A 24,994-nucleotide genomic window follows, 5' to 3' on the forward strand; every position below is an offset into this window, starting at 1 on the left:
ATTTGTAGTCTTCAACAACCCGAATGTTACATTAGCATACAATTTGAATTGCGTGTACGCAATTCTCACCTTCACGACTCGATACACGGCGCTGTGAAATATATTCATTGGTGCGTTGTGGCATATGCCTGGTTATTAACCAGGCATTTGCAAATATCAAAATGAACACCATCTTTGTGGGGGCCAGTGTTTGTCTCTCGGTGTAGATTGCTGCACGTTCGCCTTCATCGAACACTCCTTTTGTGGTTTGGAATGCGGCCTCCCTGTAAAGTGTGCTTTCCCACGTGGGGCTTCACCGTGCACTGTTCTGACTGTTGATTGTTTCCGCTTAGGTGCTTTGAAGTCGAATGGGGGCATACAAAAGTTGCAAGCCACGTGGGGCTTTTTTTTTTCTCCATGAGCTACAAAATTGGCATGCGAACCCAGCTTTCCAAAGGGGGCTCTGCCTGAGAGAGCCTTTTGGGGGCTGTGGACGTGACCTCGGTGGCCACCCGGAACCGTTGTTTTTTTGTTGTTGCGCACGGCCGAAAGGAGGGGCGCTCAATTTGAAGCGGAGCTTTGGGTGAAGAGGGCAAAGTCGGCGATGGGTGGAATGCAGCGCAAGCTTCTCGTCCATCACACAGTCCCACTGGGCAGACTTTGCAGTGCATAATATACTTGATTCCGAAGCACACAATGCATAGTGCATATATACATATGTGAATTGGATAGGATTGCGTTGCTTCCGTGATAATGTTCAAGTAATAATAGCAATATGTAACCCATTGTCGATCCACTGCTGGATGAAGGTCTTCACGTGCTGCAATGTTCGTATGTATTCATGTTGAACTTCTTTTGCACCATACGTAGCCAACCGTGTTAATCGGAGGTGTGTGGGAACGATAACAAACCGAACGCAAAGAGCAGTTTTAAAGAAATGAGTTTTCAATCTAGATGTAACAGGCATGGGGTTTGTTTGACTATACTTCACCATGCTGTACTATGCGGGTTGGAGAAGTGAGTGCCTCGGGCCATTCTGATATCACTCAGCACTGCTGTGCAATGTGGACAGGAATTGAACTCGGATCACCGAGTACATAGTGTTAAGTGCAACAACCAATACACCACTAACCCCCAAAACCGTGTAAAAGTTACAACATGACAAAGAAAGCAATTTGTTTTTGAACAATATGAACATGCCTCATGGTAGAGAAGGTGAAATAATGGTATCCGTAATTGCAAGAAATTCTAATCATTGACATTTGAATATATTTTATTAAATAGGGCCACGCAATGAAACATGCTTGAAGCCATTGGGAGTCAAATAAATTGAATGTTGTCCATTCATTGCCATTCAACCACGACAAGTAAATAACGATACTCTTTGGTTCATTCGGTTAAGTCACGTACCTGATGACGGACGCTTGTGTTGCGCCCAAAACGTCGTGATTTATTTTATTTTCTACCTACGTGACTTTACCGAAAGAACCAAAGAGTGTGGATCCCTGCAGTCACGAAAGCTTCAAATCAAGAAGTAAATAACGAGACTGACATTAATAGTTGGAGGTGTATTCTGAGGACGGGGTGTATTCATATCAGAACGCAGGGTTCCTGGGTTGGAATATGGATGACCACACATGCCTCAATCAGATCCTCACAAAAGAGCCGTGAATTAATGGTCTTGCGTCTAAATGGAAAAGAACATCAGGTTACCTTTTTTCACTTCATATTCGGTGTATACATCAGCTGTAAATAAATATCAAATTCTGATGAGCGTGGATCAGAAACGATTTGCAGAACATGTAAAGTGGTACAACCCAGTGGCGGCTCCTGCAAAATCTCTCAGGGGGGGCAAATGTCTGGATGATTGATAAGGATAAGGTCCACCCATGCAATGGATAAATTAACAGCTTAAGCATGTAAAGGCAACTTCACTTCTTTAATATTAATGAAAAATAAAGTGACTCTTACAATACATCTTGTTTGTTTCTATACTCACTATTAAAACAAACCACTCAAGTTTCTTTCATTAAAGATTCCACTAGGTGGCGACAAATAATTGTGTTGGATGAAACGTGCTTACGTATGATGACGTAAGCACGTATGATGACGTAAGCACGTTAGGGCGAGCCCTCCCGGAATCCATAGAGAATGCATTGCAGCGCCCCCGTTCGAAAAAAACCATCTTTGAATGTAAGTCTATGGGGCCACTCGGGGCGATTCTCAGCCGGAGGGAAATCGCCCAAAAAGAGGCGGTACTCCACAGAACGTGACATGACGCTGATTGGACTATATCCAGAGGCACAGTGACGGCTAGCGTGACTCTGGTTGAATGACATTGGTGGTGCGTCGCCCAATCGCCCTAATGAAGAAACCGCCTCTGGTACAACCTTAAATTTCGATTTAAAGCTTTCGTGACTGCAGGGATTCATCTTCTTGGTTCTTCCGGTAAAATCACGTAGAAGGGAAATAATAAAATAATAAAAATATATTTAAAAAATGTGATTGTTTTATTGTTATTCTTTTATTATTTCCCTTCTACGTGACTTTACCGAAAGAACCAAGAAGATGGTACAACCTTGTACAGAGTAAATATGGCTGTCAAAGTGATTTCAGAAGTCGTTCCATGCCTTGATTATCTTCGCTCATTGTCAAGCACGAGATGGTGTGTCCTTGCGGAATTGGAACACGTCTTTGTCTCATAAAACGTTGACTCGAAGAGCACAATTTTAATAGAATAGCGAGAGATAATGAAAATGATACGTAGAAAGAAGATGATTTGTACTGAGGAGCGATAAATATAATTTCAGGCAGAGTAAATAACTCTTTAAATAAAGCAATTACTTTGACGCACAATGGTGCATAACACCTGGGAAACTATTTCAAAGGATCTTAATATCCACGAACATTCGCAGATGGTTAGACTGTTTCATTATTCAGTGGCTGAAACGTCTTTTAAAAATAATACAATTAAAATCACATCCCTTTATGAGTCACCAATATGAGATATAATTAATATTATTGTAAAAAAAATAAAGAAATTGCGCTACCACTCATGCAGCCCGCATCTCGGCGAATAAGCCATGAAGGCGATGTTAAAAAATATATCAAAGATAGATTTATTTTTTAATCTCTTTCTCTGTTTCTTTAGCCGAGCAGCAAAAAAAAATCGTATATGTTGGCCATTTGATGTGACAGTGGATTTGGTCCCGTAAAGCTAAGGTAAAGCAGACGTGTGTACGCTTCATACGAATGACAGCACTTTGGATGCGACATGCACGAGCACATGCAAATCTGGGAAGAAAAGAACATCTGGTCCGGCATGATAAATCCACAGAAAGGGAAAAAAAGCCGGCTCAACTGACAGCGTTTGATGTTTTTTTTTGTCCCTAAGCATCCCACAAACGTGCACTCATTTTAAAAGTATGGCAACTAAATGAATATTTTATACAATGGAACTATTCCCGTGACATATTTTGAATGCAAACAATAAGGCATTTATATTTTTTTAGGGATGGCAGTTTTAAAAGATTTTAAAGTTCCGTAAACATGCTTTTATTTTGTCACAATGTCAAGATCCAGGCATACGAACAGGCCCTAATGGATGGTGACTCTGGCATATTGAGTCATAAATAAATAAAAACAAGCCTTACAGAATGTGCACATTTTGCTTTCTGGAAAGCAGCTATTTCACGATTAATCACAACTGTGCACACTATGCATACGGCCTATGGACAGAGGTTGGTAGGACAATAATATTAAAATAAGACATTCTTAAAGCTATTCCGAATGCACAGCACTTTTCAACTCACTTGTGGATGAAGGCATCCCCACACCATGTCAGTGGTAACACTCATGCCTCACAACCAACAAGTCCGAGGTTGAGAGCCTTTCTGTGTGGACTTTGTATGTTCTCCCCCTGTTCTACGTAGGTGGTGAGATATTAACTACCTCGCGTGGTATACAGGGGGTCGTGGGTTCTTTCCCGAACCTGACGCCTGCTGTATATTTGTAGTTTGTATGTCTCTCTCCCTGTGGTCGCGTGCATTTTTCTCAGGGTCCTCCGGTTTTTCCCTCCACATTTAGAATCAGCGTGCGTTCCGAGTATTTGGCTGATATAAATTTGCACGCGATAAGCCACGGCGTTGAACGATCATTCGTGGCCAGGCCGCTTCTGAAAAAGAGCTACATAGCTCAGTGTGAACCTTACCTGGTAAAATAAAAAAAATAGTTTATAATAGTTGTAATACTTCTTTGATTTCCTCCCATAACTAAAAGCGCACAATGTAATTGGTGTTGGCCAACCATTCCAATGCAGGAATCTCGTGCTCAGTGTGACTTTCCTGGGTAAGGAAATGAGCTTCACTTCACCATGCTTGGTGAAGATTCGGAGGAGAGGCGCCGGGGGTGTGGGTGTGGTGTGGGGGGGGGTTGCGGTGCGGCTGGGAGAGATGGGAGGCTAAAACCAATTCAGATATCACTCGTGAATGATGTCAGCACACGGCAAGACTCAAACTCAAGTTAACGCGTTCATAGTGCAGTGAGCTAAGTACTGTGTTACCTTTCCACCCCAAAAGCTATACGCTTTTTTCTCTTTCATTTTACTTTCTAAGAAATTTGTGTTTCAAAAGTCGGCTGTAACATTCGATATATAACCGAGCGCTCGAACGTGTTTGCTCAGAAAGTGCGCAGTTTCATGACACTGAGAAGTGCCGACATGGGCACTAATTTGGAGGATATGCCATTCATTTATTGATGACTGCTGTACTAAGAACTTCCCAGTGCAGACCCAAATCAGCAGGAAACAATGTACACACAGCACTGTTTACCCTGACGGCTGCCAAGTAATGGGAGAGAGTGAGAGAGAGAGAGAGAGGACAGCGAAGACACTCAGAAGAATCTTGCATATCGAGAGAATATTAAACTAATGGACACTAGGCTTTGAACAGCGTTGTGTCCAATTTAAGTCTCGGGCCTCAGGGAGGATACTGCCACGGTGTAACGGTTCGCACCTCTAGACTTGCAATCGATGGGTCGCCTATTCGATTCGATCTCCCGATGCGGAATCTGAAACAAGGGGGGGGGGGGGGAATTTGCTTAAATCCCCCCCCCCCCCCACCTGTGTCCACCCAGCAGCGTCAATGGCTTCACGACAGTCGATCGGCAGGTCCACGCGTGGTGGGATGGAAGAGTAGGCCAACTCCCCCCCCCACCCCGCCCTGGAGAAGCTCTCGAGAACTCCCTCGAATTGAGGCCCTTCCACCAGCGATGGCACAGGTCACACATTTGAAGGATGCACCGTTGCCTTTGCTCAGGGGGTAGCAACGGACGTGAAAACTCCTCTTCCTCCGATGCACCACAATGGATACGCTCGGCCATATGGCAGAGGTCGCAACCGGGTACCCGATACCCGTACCCTACCGATACCCGGCTACCCGTACCCGGCCGGGTACGGGTACGGGTAGCCTTTAGCGACCCTGGTGCGGCCGGGTACGGGTAGGCCGTGAGTCACTGGTGAGTAACCGTTTGTCACTCATTTCGGGTAGGGTACGGGTAGGGAACGGGTACCCGTACCCGGCCGGGTACGGGTACCCATTTGCGACCCTGGTGTGGCCGGGTACGGGTACGGGTAAGGAATCAAAACCCGTTTGCGACCTCTGCCATATGGAGCTCTGCAGCTGTGCAAGATGTCACAGTGATGACTGCTAGCCAGAAGGGAATCGTTTTGAACAAAACTTGGAATCTTTCAAGTTGGCAATTATATAACTGAGTAAATGTAGTCACGGAAACTAATCAACGTGTATGCAAAGAAAAAAAAATCTCATGCTGAGATCAATACATTTGTTCACAAATAAATGATCAGACAATAGGCAGTCGGGGGCGGGAGGTTACACATTGATATATCAACGTCGTAGCTTCCATGCGGCCCTTCAGATTCTTAACCAAACGGGATACAGATCCGTCTTGGTGTGTCAGCAGCAGCAGCAGCGCGACTTTGTTCAAAGGGAGGCTCAGGGTGGCACAACGCGGTCAATGTTGAACTTTGAGTAAATGTTCATCGTTCAAGGGAATGAGTAACGATGCCCATCTGCGATTGTCTATCGGGCATTCTGCCCTTTGCCCGCCACGGCCTGTGTATAGGAGGGGAGGCTGCGAGGCCTATGCATTTATTGTAATAATTTTTGCATTTTTTCCACAGAGTTTAAACACTATTGCATGACCTTTTTGTTATATATACTGCATACATTAATATCATATGACGTTTGGACATGATACGGACACCATAGCAGATCAAGTGCAATCGATGCCAAGCTTGAGAAAAAACCGCGATCATTTGTGAAAAAATTTGTACCAGCAAATGTTGTTTTTTGGACTTGACCATGAAAAATATTGAAGGGAAGTCAAGTCTTCAGCATCGACAGCGGGTAGTTCAGCCCCCTCCTCCCTGTCTCTTACAGCCCCATCTCTCCAATAGCTCCCCCCCACCCCCGACGATTCGGGGCTGTCGGTATCAGATTTGAACGCCACATCAATTCGGCAGGGGGGGGGGACACAGACTGCATAGAAAACAAATCCCCGTGCTACTTTCTTGGTTCCCCAGAGGAGGCCCTGGATAGGCCAGCGTGGCGATGCCGCCTTGTGGAGTGAGTCACGCGACGTGAGACACGGGGGGAGGTGGTGTGGTGTGGTGTGTGAAGGGGGGAGGCATTGCTGAGAGCAGAGAGCAACTCGGGAGGCCAGGTAACACCGCCCTTCTCTCCAATTAAGCTAAACGCTTACGCACACGACCCGTACAATGGAGCACATGGCAGCATGATGAATGCCATAATTGAGCTCTTTGCTTGCTTAGTGGCAGCTGCTATTAATGCAAAATGTGCGCGCCGCGTATGGCTTTGCGCGCGTGTGATTTATTCAGAATTCCCATCACAAAGGGAAGTTTTTTGTGAACGTTTAACCCCAGTGGGCTTGTCTGTCACGTTTTCTTTAATAGCGAACGCATTTCCTCCACTCTCTTTTACGGATGAACAATTAAAAAAAGTGTTTTTTTTACGTAAAAAGACTCATCGATAACTCTCGCGACGTTATACTTAACCCCCCTTCCAACCCGAGACATTAAGGTTTGTCATAAATTGCTATCTGGGATAATTACATAAATATACTTTACAAAACTTTCAAGCAATTTAGGAAAGAATGTAAGTGATTGTGTTCACGTGATGATTTTTTTTCCAGGAATCTTAAGACGTGCAATTACTTTCTTTCGAGGCTTGCGCGTGTCTGCGTCTGTTTTTGCTGCTGCTGCTGCATAAGCACGGTACAGTGACATCACCTTGAGAGAGACAAATGCAAGTTAATCACAGCACCATCAGTCAGGATATTGCCTAAATAAAAAAAATTCTCACTCGGTGTCACCTTATTACCCCCTACCCCCCCCCCCCCCCATAAAAGCATTAATCACATCGTCAGTAGCTGCATCGGTAGAGTACTTTAACCATGTATATATTTTTGTTCATGTAGCACGTGTTGTTTTTACTGGCAGATTGGCCATTGCATCCCCTCTTTTGCGGGTGAACACAATGTCCCACTCATTGCACTAAGTGGGACAGTGTGGCAGATTGTAAACGGGAAGGTGTTCTTCCGCTGTCTTTGGGGTGTACATTGCCTCTGGTTTTCTCGTTGCCAAACCCCATACGTTGGCCAGCGAAAGAGTAGTGATCTCTGCGCGGAATCACGTATCACTCGTAGTGTTGGGTGGTTAGGCTTGCCACCTGTCATGGTTTTCCCAGGATAGGATCATCGTCGGGAAGTCTTCACGGACATTTACAGTCCCTACGTTTCTTAGTTGATTATGATGAATGCAACACCAAAAACAATGATGCATTTACATGTGACTCTACCCTCTTCTGGTATTGTGAGATGTTCTTCTTCTTCCCTGGCTCATGCCCTACATTCGTAGGTGGCAATTCTTTGGGGGCACACTCAGCTACGGGGCGCCACGGAGGCTAGGAGATGTTAACTACCTCGCCTGATTTACAGGAGGTCGTGGGTTCGATCCCGACCCTGACGCCTGCTGTATATTTGGAGTTTGCGGTGTCTCTCTCCCTGTGGTGGCATGGAGTTTTTGTCTGGGTCCTCCGGTTTTTTCCCTCCACATTTAGAATCAACATGGGTGTATAGTATTTGGCTGCTATAAATGTCCACATGATAAGCCACTTCGTTGAGCTATCATTTGTGGCTAGGTGTCTTCTGAAAAACAGCTATATAGGTCAGTGGGCCTCACTTGGTAGTAAACTAAGAATTTAATCTCTAGTTCCACGCGATATTGTGGCACGTGCATCGTCATATGCCATTATTACTCTTGCAACAAATGATGCAGTGAGTTTAATAATGTGTACTGATTTCTCTTTAATAAACAGCATCGAGACTGCCTTTGCAATTATAGAGTATGTATATATAGATATACGTAGCCCTTTGTCAATGCACTGCTGGGAGAATGCATCTCTGTGCCGCTATCGGTCGTGGGGTTTGTTTGAACATTCTTCAGGAGCTCGGCAGTGTGGGTCGGTGAAGAGAGGACCCACCACCGGTTAGGATATGAGTGGTCATTGTTGTAAGCCGTGACCGGGAATTCAATGCGGGTTGCTAGGTTCAGAGCGTAGCACGCCAGCCGCTGCACCACGGCTTTACCGCCCACACAACCACGGCGGTGATTACACAACGTGCTTCCTTCACGCGTGACCATTCGTTCAATCGTCATCGATTAGGATAGCACTGTATCACGCGCATTCACGAAGGCACGAGCAGCTGTAGAGCAATTCTCACGCTTTTATGGGGGCTTCTCCGTTAAACGAATAACCGGCAAGCGAAATTCCTTTCGCAGCTGAACGCTCGCACCGTTGCTGTCATCAGCGTTGCGTTTTCCCATTCATTCCGGATCGAGATTAAACATTTCCACAAAGGAAGATTAGTTAAATGTAACAACGCATCACAGTGATGCGTTCCGATTGTGGCGCTTGGCCTTGAGTAGTTTGCAGTTATCACGAAGAGACGCGTCAACCCATGCGTGCAGCTCAAATGTAACGAGAGGCGGTACAAGCCGATGAGATTCCACTGAATTATGTTCCTTGGCTTGCAGCTTTGTTGAAAAATAATAAAATATACATGTTTGTCTCTTTGCCTGCCCGCTTACGGGATGGAGTCATTGCGCCTTGTCAATCGTGGGAAGGAGTGACGACACTTCTCCACACTGGTCAGCGCAGATTGACGAAGTGGAGGAAACACAGGAACTGTTTAGACATCGCCCGCCACTGATGTGTGAGCCGTGCCCGAGAGCTAGGGTCACCGGGTTCACAGTGCCCGCGTGTGAACCGCGCCGAGTGCTAAAATGAATCTACAAAGCGACGTACTCCCGATTGCTTTCATTATATCCGTAGAGTGTGGCTGGGTCAGCACCGCCGCCGATGGGGCGGTGTGCGATTGGATTGTTGCGAGCTCAAATCTTGGTCGGAAGAAACTTGAGCTTTTCATCATCCCGCCAGGATTTGAAGAAATGGCACCGCTTTGCGCGGGAGGCTGGTTGTCCTATGGATAGACTTGCCCCCGCTGTAGGAATGTGGAATGTCCAGCACCGGCTCAGGGCTGTAAGCTGGAGGTTAGCTTCGGCCCACGCTCAATTAATCGGTAAACCACTTTGACTTTCAAAATAAATACGTGTAGTGCTACAGTATTATTATTATTATTACAAAGGTACGAATTGTTAAAACGGGCATGCGCTAATAAATAACGAATGCCGTTATTACGTATGATGATGTCATTTCCCAAAATGATCCAGCATTTATTTCCTGTCTGTGGGCTTAGGGAGGAGACTTTGGGAGGAGACTTTTGGGAAAATAGCAAACATAAGCCTGTTTGTGGGAGGGCAGACATGGAACTGAAGGACTTTACAGTTTATTGGTCAAAGCAATTGAATGCCAAGTTGAGAACGTGTGCGTCTTCATAGGATGAGCCCAACGGTAGTGCTGTAGCAGTGGCATTGTACAATGCGGGGGGGGGAGACCTTATCTCGTAATTGAGTGAACCAGCCAACGTGGCCCCACTGTGGCATTTGGACACTGCTGGTAGAAAGATGCAGCACTTTAATATCACCCAGACGTTTTTTTTATTATTTAAAACTCAACGTGCAATTCTTCGCATGTCAGGATCATTTGTCTTTTCCATAATATTCACAAAATTGGAAGCCCAGTGAATTATGCAAGCGAAAAAAATATAAACTATTACGTGCGAAATATTTCTTAACCGTAAGCATTATTTCTTCGTGTAGCAGGTAACCTCAATGCGGAGGAGAATGTAAAGTATTTTTAGCAAAATGTAATGGAAATTTTAATAAAAACAGCTTTTTAAATTTTAAGGATGTAAGACTTTTTAAAATTAAAAAATCTAAAAATAATTTACGTTTTCTTTCAGACGATGTTTTTAATGTTATATCCAGTTGCATCTCTTTCAATGTTTAACAAAATACAACGTTATTTTGGATATGTTATTTTCATAATGTTTGTTTTAAGGAGCAGAGAAGGGGAATAAAATTGTTCCACCTAAAAAAATACGTTTCATAAATGTGCTTGCCACACGGGCTGGTGCCCTGCGCGTTGCACCTGCTAACCTGAGTTCGATTGCTATCCATGGCTAAACATCAGTGACGAGTGACATCTAAAACAATCATTCTTGACTGACCAATGCGGTGAAGCACAGTAGAACAATTGTCATGAGCAACATGGAAAGGGGAGGCCTTTATCCAGCAGTGGATTGAGAGTTGCTGAAATATTACTTTCTTTGTGTTATGAATTGTATTAACAGAATGGTAGGGTGTCTCAGCAAAATAATAGCTACTACCCCAAGCCATGGCACCTCATATAAAGGGCTGTACATTTACAAAGGTGTGTAAACTAATGTTGATATTATTTGCTTCGTGTTAAAAACAAACATGTGGTTACATTTCTCAATCCTTTTAAAATATATATTTTTTAAAATAATTTTTTAATTTTCACTCAGAGAAAAAAAAACCCTACCAGTTAAAAGTAACATTTAAAATATCGTGTTTAATTATGCTTGTCGAGTTTATGATAATTCCACAGAATGTTATCTATTAAGCAGGTTTGAGTGGCTCATAACCGTATTATATATTATTCAGCAATGAAGAGGCTTTTGTAAGGTGGCTTAATATTGGGCAGTATCTTAAAAGGGCACGTATAGAATCGCTTATCTGTCTCAGTGATTAAAGCGGCTTGGAACTGGATCTTAGGATGGCAGGCCCATGGGCATCGTCGCGCTGGTATAGCAGGTATAGCAATACGTGACATTAATGGGATGAAAGTAGGGCCATCACACAAAATAAAGTGATTCATCTTGTTGGTTCTTTCGGTAATGTCACGTAGAAGGGAAGTAATAAAATAATAAAAACAAACATAATAAAATAATAGTGAGAATTATTTTATTATGTTTTGTTTTTATTATTTTATTACTTCCCTTCTACGTGACTTTACCGAAAGAACCAAGAAGATGAATCCCTGCAGTCACGAAAGCTTTAAATCGAAAACATAAAGTGACATTGTTTCATTAATACCATAGCCCTAATAACAGCTCATGCCACAGTGCCCGGGTACCCATTGCAAAGCGTTCCACAAAATATAGCGTTCTGGATAAATCGGCGTTGTGCCCTCTTTGTGTAAAAATGCCCACTTCAACGGGGGGAGGGGGGGGGAGTTCTTCTTCTTCTTTAGTGCTGCCTAACGGCGTGTGCGACTTCACGATGATATTGGTCCCGGTCTAGCACGGCGTGTAGAGTTTGTGCTGCTGCTGTTAATTGTAGCCATGTTTTGATGTTACTGAGCCATGTCGTTTTTGGCCGTCCTGGTCGTTTTTTCCCTTCGATTTTTCCTTCCAGGATTAGCTTTAATAGCTGGTATTTGTGGTCGTTTCGGGCAATGTGGCCTAGGTAGTAACACTTCCTGCTAATGACGGTCTTCAGCAGTTGCCTGTCAGTGCCCATATCTTGCAGAACTTGTGTATTGGTGGTTTTGGCTGTCCATGGGATTTTCAGCATTCTTCGATACAGCCACATCTCGAAAGCTTCAAGCCTTTTTGTTGCTGTTGTTGTCAATGTCCACGTCTCTACTCTGTACAGCAATTCTATTACAATAAGTACGGTATCATAAAGACCCTTCTCTGCTCGTACATACTCTCCAGTTGTGTGTGTGAACAGAGTTAGGGAGCGTGTGTCCGCGGCAAAGTACGAGATAATACTAAACCAATCTCATGCTCCGATAGCCCTTTTCATCACCCGCTCTGCCCCCCCCCCACTACGCCTCCCTGCCACTCACAGAAATACACAGCACCTCCTAATGCGAGCGCTTTGCTCCAAGAGGCTGGATCATTAAAGCGCGCTTCGCGAGATGATACAGTGGCCACTGCCAGGCACACACCTGACACAAAACAAAGACTTTGCTTTGTGCGTGATGTCTGTGCAAATCCACAGACGGGCGGGTTAAGGAGACTGCGGTTTTTTTTTGTGTCCGTTTGAGATTATTTCGTGTTCATGCATAAATAAAGTGGCTGCATTGATGATAAGAAGACGACGATGAGTTGATATGTAGATGATGAGATGACTCGTGATAATTATTTTTGATCACTGACAATTATTAATTAAAATTTCTGCTGGTGACAATGATTATGACTGCTGCTGATGTTTCGCTGCTCACGGTGATGACAATAAGTGGTGTTGATGCTGCTGATGATGATGATTGCTGCAAATGTTTTCATGATGATCTTTGATTTTAATGATTGCTGGTGATGATGATGATATTATATGATGATTGTGATTGATATTGATAACTGCTGCTGAGAAGATGATACAATGTTGGCCTGTGAAATGCCTGATACCATTGTTACGTATGTGTTACGAACATATATTGGAAACATTGATCATAATTACGTAACTATATTGACATTGACAGGCTGTAATTCAAAAGCTATGACGTCTGGTTGAATGATCATGAAACGATATTAAATATAGCAATCTACTCAACGGCAACAATACGTATTAATACAATCATATCACATTGTTCTTTGAATCACAATTAACTTTAATTGCCAGTAAATTGAAATTGTATAAAGCCACTCATAGTTTCAGCCCAAATGATGTTAAATTAAAAAAAGTGTCCCGTTATTTGTATCATCGCCATTAATCACGCGTGACCATTAATTCGGCGTTAACATTCAAACAATCTCTTTGATTAAGTCATAAAAGCTATGAACTGGTGTAAATTAAACATTCATGCTCCTATAATCGGTAAAACACTGACTGTGACGGTGCAGTGAGTGCTTCGTGCTTTGCACCACAAATCCAACGGCATTCGAGTTTGACTCCCCATTCGCTGCCAACATGAGCAGAGTTACAGCTCCACTTGTCCCGGGCTCCGGACCTTCATTAACGTGCAGTGACCAGCGTGGTGAAGTATAGTCAAAGAACCCCCCCCATTGACTGACATGGCGACGGGAGGCCTTCATCCATCCAGCATTGGATTTACGAAGGGCTGTGAATTGTTGTTTTTAAAACCAACATTGATATGTGCATCTAATTGTATGACTTTTATTGGATAATATTTCAAAAATTCCCTCACATGTATCGAGAGATAAAACAGTGAGTTTGCTGTTACAGCCAATATAGCCGCGGCACATATTTGGTATTTAAGCATAAAAATGAGATAAACGACACTCATAATGTGATACTTATTAAAAGTAAAGCGAAGAACGGCTGCTGCGTTGGCGATTGGCAGCCATCAATATTAAACAGCAATACGTCTTTTAATTGCTCCGAATGAAAATATTTCATTGTCATCTTCCTTAATAAACACCGTCGTGCAACCTTAACATGCAGCGCACCATCAGCCGATGCCGCACGCGGTGACCTTTGTTGAGCAGCAACTTCCCCTCTCTAATTTAAAATTCTCGAAAGCCACTCCCAATGCACAAAAGAAAGCTAACAAGTTGAACTTGCCGTTTGACACGTGCTCTGACCGCCGTAATCGCTGCCCCGCTCGCAATGACACGTGCTTTAAAATGCGAGAAATCCAAAAAGCACATGTTCTTATTTCAGCGGCTAAATCCTGACAACTTGAAGCTTCCTTTGAATCAGAGTAATCTCTTGCCAATGACGAGTTTCCACATTTACGCATAGAGACATCAAACATCCAACGAAATAACTGGCACCAGGTGCCTAGGTGGCATTACAAACTGCAGCAGTGGGAAAACAAACTGAAAGTACGCCCTCGTGATTTCAATGGCTGGGCACCACCAGGGGAAGCACAGGTGGATACACACTTCGACAGAAATCCGTGCAATTCACTCGGCGCCTAAGCTTAGTAATGTCGCTCACTCCATGACAAGGGGGGAGGGGGGAAATATTATTTTCTATTCGACGAAGGCTGCAGTGACCCATGCGCAAGTGTGGCCAGTTAATTGGAGCGTGCGACGTGAAGCCTTCAAATTTACTACAAAAGCTGGGGGGGGGGGTGGGGGTATTGTCCACTTCAACCTTCTCGACCAGTGCTGGAGGGTATGGTTCTATTCTTAGGGTAAGGACCAAAATATTCAACTTCATCGGTAAAAGATATCGACCTAATGATGTGACTTATTCCAGGACACTGAAGATTCCACCGGTGTGAGTGTGATGTGTCCGTGCGTGTGTGACTGGGAGCAGTGGTTCAGCGGTTAGCTCATTGCGCTACGGATCCTGTGATCCGAGTTATTTCCCACTCACGGCTAACGCCAGTAACGATTATCTGAACCAGTCATGGGCCTCCCCTATGTCGACTCAGTTTCAGATATGTACCTTGGTGCGGCGTGTATACATCGCCACTGGCGTGGTGCTGGCCACCCACCCCTCGTGTACCTTGCCGGCCTTCATAAGCGCTACTCGCTAACAGCACTTGCCCCAACAGCCTATGAAAGGCTCTCAAGGGGATCTGTGTCTTTGTTGTGTATGCGTATAAGCATGCAAGTGCTCCATTGAAGTGCGCATGACGTGTATGGCAATGTGTTTATATGTATGCGCGTGCTTATATCAGTGCCGTGGTGTGAGAAGTCTTGCCACAGTGGTTAGCGCACTGCACTATGAACCTCGTAACCTGAGTTCAATTCCCAGCCACAGCGAACAGAAGCGAGTAAACAGTGCCAGAACTGTTGCTGGGCCGATTCTACACACTTAGCTACGATTAGCACGTTTGGCTCCGTGCGGTGCAAAGGAAATTCAATGCACATACTTACGGACACGTGGGCGTACCATGCAGCCATGGGCATCTGCAGAGAAGTGTTTTGTATCCAATGGCCAAGTGCGCGTCCATTCAACCGGGTGTCGATAAAATGTTGCAGATGTCGATACACCGGCCCGAGAGGCATTTTCATCTGTGGCCACCACCACCACCACCCATTCCTTCTCTCCTGGGCATGTCTCTGGTGAACCGCGCTTTAGGCGGCGTTCCAACGTTTTCCTGACTTATAGTCAACAGCGCAACGAGAAGCCAATTCACGGACGGGGTTCCCCCCCCCGCCCCCGCCGCCGCCGCCCTCGTTATTTCTGTAATTGGACTGTCACTCGTCGTGAACGTGAAACAGCGGCGCGGATTCGAGCGGAGCCTTTTAGCTCGCACCCTCAGGTCGGGCGCAGAGGCGACGCGTAAACGGAGACCCCCACCCCACCCCCTGCCCCCCCCCCCCCCCACCATTTGCCCCCCACCCTCTGCCCCCCACGATCGCGCACTCTGAAGCCAATTAATGATGAATTCATTAATTAAAGGTGGTGTGGGGAGTGGGGGGGGGTGCTGGACCGAGGCGAGGAGGCAATATGGATGAGGCGAGAAGTGTGGGCAGTGATTAAGAAGAGAGATGAGACAGCAGAAAGAGATTATCGCAGTGGAGAAATATGTGACATTTCCACGATTTTTATTATTTTGAATATTAAAAAGATAAAAAGGCATCCCTTCACGAGAGGAGAATTACAGGTAAAAGATAACGGTAGGAAAGATAAAATAGCACTCTGGGTTAGTGAAGAGAAACAAATAGTAAAATAATAAATTGGGGGTTTTATTTTTTTTTGCGTTAATGATCATGATGAGTGAGAGTGCCCAGTGCAGTCGTACGCACAACACGGCCGGCCGGCAAGTGACAATGAACGTTTTTTGTAGAACGCTGATTTTAATTAATGCAGCTTGTCCTTGCCATTGGCATATTACACGCGTAACCATCATATATTTTATTTAGCAGTGAGCAAGCACAACTAATGTGCACCGGGCGTAGTAATTAAACACGCTCTCGTATGCACACGTGTGCGCGTGCGAGTGCGTACCCGGAAGGTTTTTTTTTATTCCACTGACCCTTTATTCTTTTTTTATTTTTCACAAAATGCGTGTTAACAGGAGAGACTAAAATTGGATTGGCGCATTAGGAGAGGGAGAGAGAGCCACTGGGCGAGAGAGCACGCTGGTGTGTAAGTGCTGCAGGCAAACTACACTGCATTAGAGCGCATGTAGCAAGTGGCGCTTTCATCCACCCAATTTTGCCGTGCCGAGTCTTGCCGCCGATGCACACTCCCCAGCGCCCTTTCGTTCGTTTAAAAAACAACTGTGAAAGCCGGGGTTAAGATACAGACGGCCAAGGGAGTCAGGAGGAAAAAAAGAAATACTTGGAAGGGATAATAATAATAATATACACGTAGACGAGAAGTAGGTTTGTCAGCGTGTGACCACGCTCTTCAAAACTTCAAGCCTATTGGATTCATAATTCCTTTCGCTCCCGGCGAGTAGAGGCAAAACAAAAATCATCTTCCGCCGGATCTTCAGCCGAGCAAGGTTTCGTGCAAAGAGGCACGTGGAGCAGGTCACTGGCGTCGCGCTTGAAAAGGACGGGATGTGACTGGGTGATGGGAGCAAAGGAGTGCAAAGCCTCCTCCACTCTATGTACGCAACACTCACTGGCAGGGGATAACGGCTGCTGCTGAAGCCCTCCCACGTTCGCGCGGGGGAGAGGGGGGGGCACTGACAGCGAACGGTCACTTTGTGGTGGGGTGTTGGGGGAGACGGGATGAGCGGAATAATAGTTGATGTGAGGGCTCACGCAGCGAGTGAGCCTTTCTGATCGAGGGGGGGAAGCGTTAGGAGCCAGCGAGCAAGCCACGTTATTACCTCTGGAGGAGGCACTTTCTTCTCAGGCTTCTGCTTGGTCCAAGGATGCGAGAAAAGGGACTCGAAAGTCAATAATGTGATGTGAGCATTAAGCTCGTTGCAAAAAAAAAAATGTGTCTAACGATGGCCGGCCTACCCACCCATCTGCGTGCCCTCGGGTAACAAGCTCTGCTCGTTGTGCCGACACAGACCAACTGCCAGCCCGGCTTACAATCTTATTATCGTCGCCACGGCACAGAAACGTCTACGGACACCAAAACATATTACGTAGAGCGTTCTGCGCGGAGGTGGGTGGGCTAGTCGGCGCAGAGGATCTTCGTAGAAATAAACCCCCGTGCATGTCGACAGCGCGATGGGTTCACGTCCGTGGGATTTGCTTCCCGTGGGAATCCCTCCTCGAGGCACGAACCGGCGTGCTTATAACGTCGGACGAAGGTACGCGTTGGTTCTTATTTTGCTCCGCCTCTTGTCTCGCTTTGCCACGGTTTTCACCCACATCCCCACCCCACCCCCCATCCTGGTGTAATATTTCTGGTATTATTTTTTTGGAACAATGCTGCTGATGTCTTTGTCTAGTTGGATGCTTGCTGCATCGATGCTGCATCATGGTATGGGTTTATGATTTATTGTGACAGCTTTGGTCGTTTATCATTCGGCGCCTCTGCGCAGTGTAACAAGGTCATTGTATGTGTTCAGTTGCTGAAAACCAACATACCATTATAGCATTAGTAGGCATCGTTGCTTCTCAACAATTTTACCCCTGGCTGATCTTAACAACGAAGTTATTTTCAAAATGGTCGGTTTTTTTTTGCTAGGCACTCCCAATTAATTTAACACGTTCGTTTGTGTGACCGTAATTCTGATACGTATGGCCCTGCTGGCACATGCGTATTCTCAAATTAGTTTATTTTTACAAAAATTAAACGGGACGTTTGTTTATTAAGCACTAAATGAGCTGTCCATTTTATTATTGATAATGATTTATTACCGAATCCTTCTCGATTACATTCAAAGCGGCTCTGTATTCCGAGAGATGACGGCGATTTAGGGTGATAGACAATGGGGGCGTTATTTGAGAGCGCGGGACACATAAACGAGTCACTTCTTTGCGCACAACTGACTCATGCGACCAGAGTGCTCAATCAACCACAATGCTCTTACTGTACAAAATCATGTCCAGCCATCAACAACAAAAAATGCCACAACGATATTAACAACAACGAAACTTCATTAGCCCTCACTTAAAAAGTATTCCTTGCAAGCTCCAATGAAACGTTTGTCGAGTCGAACTCTCGCCGCTAATTCTTTCACATTGAAGAGAAAAAAATGACGAATTGCGCCGTGGTGCCCCCTTAAAAGAGGCCGCGATGGCACCGCTCTGTGGAGAAGGCCGATGCAGGAGAGAAGCGCATTCCACAATTGACACTTTAGCTGATCGAGAGCCAGACGGCCTGTCACGGGCTTCTTGGTAACGGCCACCGACGGAGTTGCCCAAAGGACATGGGCATCTGCTCTGACAACTCTCTTCGCCCCCGGCAAACCCTCCCTCCGCGCCCCCCCTCCCCCACCCTCCTTCACTCCCTTCTTGTTTTTCTCTTTTCCTTGTATTTTCACAGAGCCCAGCGCAAGCATCCGCTGCCCCGGTGACAACGTGTTATCTCGATAGCGATGTTGTGGCAGTAATGATATCCCAACCGCTGGCTGGCCCGGGGCGGACCAGACAGCCAATTAGTGGGCAGTACAAAGTGAAGGCGGCTCTCGGCGTGCCGCAAGGGCCACTTTGCAGGGATGCTAATGAATGTTTTGATGTCCCCCCCCACTCCCACCCCACCCGCCATCCCCCACCATCTTTCGCCTGCAGAGGCGATGAATGGAACCAGGCCACTGGCGCACATTATCCGTGACGTCCCAATCCGTCTCGTCCGAGTGCTGACTAACGACTGCCATTAAAGGAAGGGACTTTGCGAGGTGGACAGCGCGTGGTGCGCACGTGGCCCAACATGGCGGCGGGAACGGGTCACTCCGTCGGCGCGGCCCATGGACGCGAATTGTCACGGAGGAACCCGACGGCTACGCGAGCCAGCGGGGTCGGATGCCACCGCGGCGCGTCGTCGAGGCGCTCACGATGTCCGAATCCACAACGGGCCGGGCCCGGCTCCCTCGTGCCGTCAGCACACAAGTCGCTGCTGCACTCGCTGTTGCTGCTGCTGCAGTTGCTGCTGCTGCTGTGCCCCGAGACGGCTGCGGATTCGTGCCCGGCCGTGTGCCGATGCAACAGCGGCTTTATTTACTGCAACGACCGCGGTCTCACGGCCGTGCCGAGCGGGCTGCCGCGAGACGCCACCACCATCTACCTGCAGAACAACCGCATCACCAACGCCGGCCTTCCCGCCATGCTGCAGGCGCTGTCGTCCGTCGAGGTCCTCTACCTGTACGACAACCAGCTGGAGGAGTTCCCAGCGCACCTGCCCCCGAACCTGCGTGAGCTCCACCTGCAGGAGAACAACATCGAGGTGGTGCCGGGCGTGGTGCTGGAGCGCACGCCATTCCTCGAGAAGCTCCACCTGAACGACAACTCCGTGTCGAGCGCCGGCATCGAGCCCGCCACGTTCCACGGGACGCCGCGCCTCAAGCTGCTCTTCCTCTCCCGCAATCACCTGAGCAGCGTCCCCCGCGGCCTGCCGAGGGGCCTCGAGGAGCTGCGGCTGGACGACAACAGGATCTCGCGCATCCCCGACCGCATCTTCGGCCAGCTGACCTACCTGAGCCGCCTGGCGCTCGACGGGAACATCCTGGGAGACGCCAGCATCTCGGCCTCCTCCTTCTCGGGGCTGCCGTCCCTCACCGAGCTGTCGCTTGCTCGGAACGTTCTCACCACCGTCCCCACGCACCTGCCCATGCTTGGCCTGCAGAAGCTGATTCTGCAGGACAACCAGATCTCGCGCCTTCCGCCCGGCGTCTTCTACGGCCTCAAGCAGCTGCAGAGGATCGACTTGTCCGGGAATGGGCTTCGCAGCCTGTCGCAGGGCTCCTTCAACGGCCTCGAGTCCCTGAGCCACCTCTCGGCGTGCAACAACCCCTGGCACTGCGACTGCGGCCTCATCTGGCTGCGGAACTGGCTGCGGAGCAGACCCAACGTGAACGCGAGAGGGCTCACGTGCCAGACGCCGGAGCGGTTCAAGGGGACGCTCATCCGCGACTTTGGCCTCAAGGAGATTTCTTGCATCGGCATCTCCAAGGGGATGGCGCCGGCCGGCATGCCGCCCATGCCGCTGGCCACGGTGCTGACGGAAGCCGATGACTTCTCCTCCACGTCGTCGTCCGTTTTCACGTACGGGAGGGAGGGCGGGGGCGGCGGCCACGCCAAGGTCATCTCCTCGTCTTCGAGGATCCACGTGCCAGGCACGATCTCGGCTCCGATGTCCGACGGAACGCAGCTCGTCTTCTCCCCGTGCCCGGAAAGGGAGAACAGCGTGCGCCTGCACTGGCAGGACGCGGGTGCACGCTCGTCGCCCACGGCCGCCTACCGTGTCAGCTGGGTGCGCCTGGGCCTGGCCGCCAGGGGTGCGGGCCCCCCGCCGTCCGCCAGCGAGCCGCACCTCGACAGCCACGAGGCCACCGTGCTGGGCGCCGGCGAGTTTCTCATCGCCAACCTGGAGCCGCGCTCCACCTATCGGATCTGCGCCACCCCGTTGCCGCACGCCAAGGGGGCCCAACGCCGCGGGCAGTTTGCGCAGGAGCAGGGCACGGCGGAGGAGCGGCCCGCGGACGGCACCTGCGTGAACGTCGACACGACGCGGCTGCAGAAGGCCGGGGCGCGGCACCCGGGCAAGGGGCCCGCGGCGGCCTCGTCGGCGGTCGGGCCCGGCGGCGGCGGCGGCGGCGGCGAGGAGCAGCGGCCACGGCAGCAGCAGCCATCGCTGCTGCCGCTCGCCGGGATGGTAGGCGGCGCGGTGGCGGCGGCCCTCTTCGTGGCGCTGCTCGCCGCCTTCTGCTGGTACGTGCACCACCACCACCGCCGCCACGGCGGGTCGCGCCGCTCCGCGGGGCAGCCGCTGTACGGGCGCGCGCAGCAGCGCCCGGCGAGAGGCCGGGGGCACGCGTGGAGCCAGGGCGGCCGCCGCCAGAGCTGGAGCCGAGGACGCGCCGAGGACGGGGGCGACGTGGGGGACGAGGACGAGGAGGACAACGACGAGAGGGCGGAGGTCGGCTACTACGAGCCGGCCACTAAGCCCGGCGGCGGCTCCATCCTGGAGATCTGCGAGACGCGCTTCGAGGCAGTGCCGCTCAACGAGCCGTGCTGCGCCGGCGTGGCCAAGTCGGCGTACGCCATACGGACCATCTTCCCGCCGGCGCGCGGAGGGGAGCTCATGGTTTACCAGCGGGACACGAGCAATAGCAGCAACAGCAGCAACCGCAGCTACAGGGACAGCGGGATTCCGGACTCTGACTACTCGCACACGTGATGCGTCCCGTCATGCTTCCCCATAATAACAGATTATTGTTGTTGTTGTTGTTATAATAATAGCGTCGCTAAGGTGGCACAGAGCAGGAGGGCTACGACGATAATCACGCCGCTCGCACGGGAGTACGTACCCAGACTTGTCGATGCAAAGCAGAGAGAGGCAAAATTAATCGACGGCATAAATATATAACGCGAAACGTTTCACGAAGAACAAAACAAGAGGCGGGTGGGAAGGAACAAGAAGATGAATACAACTGAACACGACATCAATGTATCAAATATTTTATACTGTTAATATATCACTGGACTGTCGAAAACTGGAACCAATTATTTTGTTTCTATAGGACGAAACTGTACACGTTTTATTAGCACTTGGACTTTTAGTGTGGTTTATGGGTATTTTTAAAATTGACAAATGTCTTACCTTTGGTTGAGTGGTTTATGTTGCTTACATAAAGGTGCCGAAAGCTATCGCTTGCTGTTCGTTGTGCATAAAACACTATAAGGTAACGTTCGCTGCATTTGTAAAAGCTTATTTAGGTAAATAACACTTAAGGCTGGTTTATTTTTTCATGTTTAAACAGCCTTTGCTTCGATAACCTATTTGGGGAAATACGATTAAAAAAAAAAGTTGCGTATGCTTTTGTTGTCCAGAGATAAGACTGCTGTATAAAAAAAATCAAGAATCTGTTTTAAATATTTATGCACTGTTGCTGCAGGGTTACTGGAATGCAGTTTTTCAAGCCAATGGCAATGATCAACACACATCGACCGAATGACCATGAGTATAGCGCTATCGATTGCATTTGAATGGAAGCACTGTACATATTCACGTTTCCATTTTACACCGCATGGAGTTTCACATTTTTGGGGGGGTATTTTTTTTTACACTTAACAAGCGTTCAGCAGGGTACGGAGACTTGTGATCTTAGCAGAAATGCATAGCGATGACAGCCCAGCCACAATCAGGCTCGTCGAAGAGGTGCTTTTCCTGCTCTCTGCGTCTGCTGGGGCGTGAAGGCAAGTCGTTATTTTTTGTAATCAAATGAAGGGGGGAGGGAACAGCTGAAGGCATTGAAAATCTCCCAATATTTTGTTTGTTGTTTAAGTACACGCTACCCGAAAATATGTCCTCGTGTAAATTATTACTATTGTTATTAACACTGCTGTCATTAAATATTCGTAAGGTTTTAGTTCAAATGCTTTCAGCAAGACAGACGTCAGGCATTCTTGTGTTTTTTTTTGGGGGGGGGGGGGGAGTCCAGTCTACATTTCGCGCAAATCGCAAGACATTCGACTCACTTTGCTCGTGAATTGATCGGGGTCAAAAGACGTCTCTCCCACTCAGACGTGGCATTGACGATCGGTTGAAGCAAAAGTGTAGGCGTCTAAAGCCTGGAATGCGGTGAGTTATGAAGCTGTGGGTGTCCTCAATTTTTGGGCCCTGGCCCACAAGCGAACTTTAAGGCACGTCAATTGTAATCGTCCGCGGGGACGTTTTTATAAAACTTGGACTTGTGTTCCCCAAAAAAACATATACCCTCGAAAGCAGATGGCTGTTGTTTACCTGGCAGAAGGGAAAGCCTCAAATTGAAAGTGGCAAAAAAGCTGCATCACCGCAATTTCCTGCTCACCCCACCATGGTGTTCGGTAACAAAAAAAAGTAGCGGTGTGATTATTACACTTTGCTTCTGCCTCCCCCAAGGTACAGCAAATCTCGCACGGTCCCCCATGATCCACACCATTTCATGTGGCAGAGCAGAGCAAATGGTTGTGATTGTTTTAAAAGAAACACACACACCGGGGGCGGACGGGAGATTAGCGGCTCAGATGATTCCATTTGCAGCTTCCGCAACTGCAACTGCGAGAAGGTTCACAAAAGGAGAGCAGCGGTGACGAACGAAAAGGCGTCTCCCGCACGACGTCGATTCGCGCGGACAAAAATGCGTCCGACCCTGGCGCACGCGGCAAACGGTCTCGCAATGTTCTCTGCGCACGACGCACGGCAGTCGAGACGGGGTTGTCCTGTGCCGCCACGCGTTATGAACGGGTCACGTTGGTTCGGAGACCGCTCTTTGTTGTTTTTTTTCCGGAGACTGTGGAGGATGGCGGTGGGTGAAGATTTTTTTGAGGGGCTATGCAGAGGGATGTTACGTTTCTCCGTACCCACGGTTTTTTTTTAAATCTATTTATTCCCTTACCGTTCACAGTTCAGTGGGTGTCAAGCCTAAAATTATTTTTGATTCTGATGTAGTGTAAGAACGTGCTCGCTACATGTATATACTTATCAAAATAATATATATATAATTTCGGTGAAACATACTTCAATTTATGTGGCCAAAATTTGCTAATATGCATTGGTTCTTAATTTTACGCAACTGCACGCACACACACACACATCCACACAGGAATTCATACATATTCATGGCAGACGATCACTACAGATTAACAAGCACGCATGAATTACGGCACGCAAATACATGCGCGCGCACACACACGAGCATGCATACCCATATACACACACACAGAGAGTTACGAAAGGTCAAGCTAAGGCTAAGTTTACATTGGCCTAAGGGAAGTTTCCTTCATTTCAATAACATTGCATTTTTACACGTCAAAATCTAATCCTAATTTTGGTGCATTGATTGGAGTGTTATACAATCGTCTGTGTCATTATTGCTGCCTCTGTATTTTAGTTTATTTTATTTACTTTTTAAAGCGGTAGCTTTTTTTTATCAACCAAAGCCAAAATATCTGATTGCCTTATGGCAGCGTGTGCCTTGATGTATCTCCCTGATGAGTCGCTTTGGGAGCCCGTGTGTGCATTTAAATGTTTTGCACAAAAAAAGGAGAGGAGGAAGGGGGGAAACAAAAAAACAAATCGTGTGAATAATTAATGAAAAGTGTACCTTTCCTTTGTGCTGAAAATAAACGGTCCAATAAAAAAACACACACTCCCGAAGTTTTTTTTTATTTGTTGAATATAAAACATGTTATGCGAATGCTGCGAGCTGATGGCTGTCATCGTGTCCTTAAAATACCCACACCCCCACTCTAAGCCACCCACTCCCCCATTCCTTTCGTCACGTAAACGCTGGATGTTTAAACCTTTGACCCCAACGGCCTCCGATTGTTTAACTAAAGTGTACCATTTGTCATTTCATTATCGTCGGTTTTCAGGCAAATCATACAAAGACAAACATCCCTCCCACCCACACCCACCTCCCCCGTTGAGCTTTTAACAGACAATTTTGTTAACGGGTAGCACCTACTGAAGGCTGACACCGGCACACAAGGGGGTAGTGGCTGGTCAACACCA

The 24,994-nt window shown here is 47.6% G+C and overlaps 1 protein-coding gene across 1 annotated transcript in view; it reads left to right on the forward strand.

The window, feature by feature from the left end:
• LOC144943135 (leucine-rich repeat transmembrane protein FLRT3-like) overlaps positions 1–24,637 on the forward strand; it is a 52,174-nt gene extending 27,537 nt beyond the window's left edge. The window contains exon 2 of the mRNA XM_078870337.1: positions 19,072–24,637. Within this exon, the coding sequence (XP_078726463.1) occupies positions 19,211–21,676 (2,466 nt within the window). The 5' untranslated portion in view covers positions 19,072–19,210 and the 3' untranslated portion in view covers positions 21,677–24,637. The remainder of the gene's footprint in view (positions 1–19,071) is intronic.
• The last annotated feature ends 357 nt before the right edge of the window (positions 24,638–24,994 follow it).

Source organism: Lampetra fluviatilis, chromosome 30 (assembly GCF_964198595.1).
Source record: "Lampetra fluviatilis chromosome 30, kcLamFluv1.1, whole genome shotgun sequence".
NCBI lineage: Eukaryota > Metazoa > Chordata > Hyperoartia > Petromyzontiformes > Petromyzontidae > Lampetra > Lampetra fluviatilis.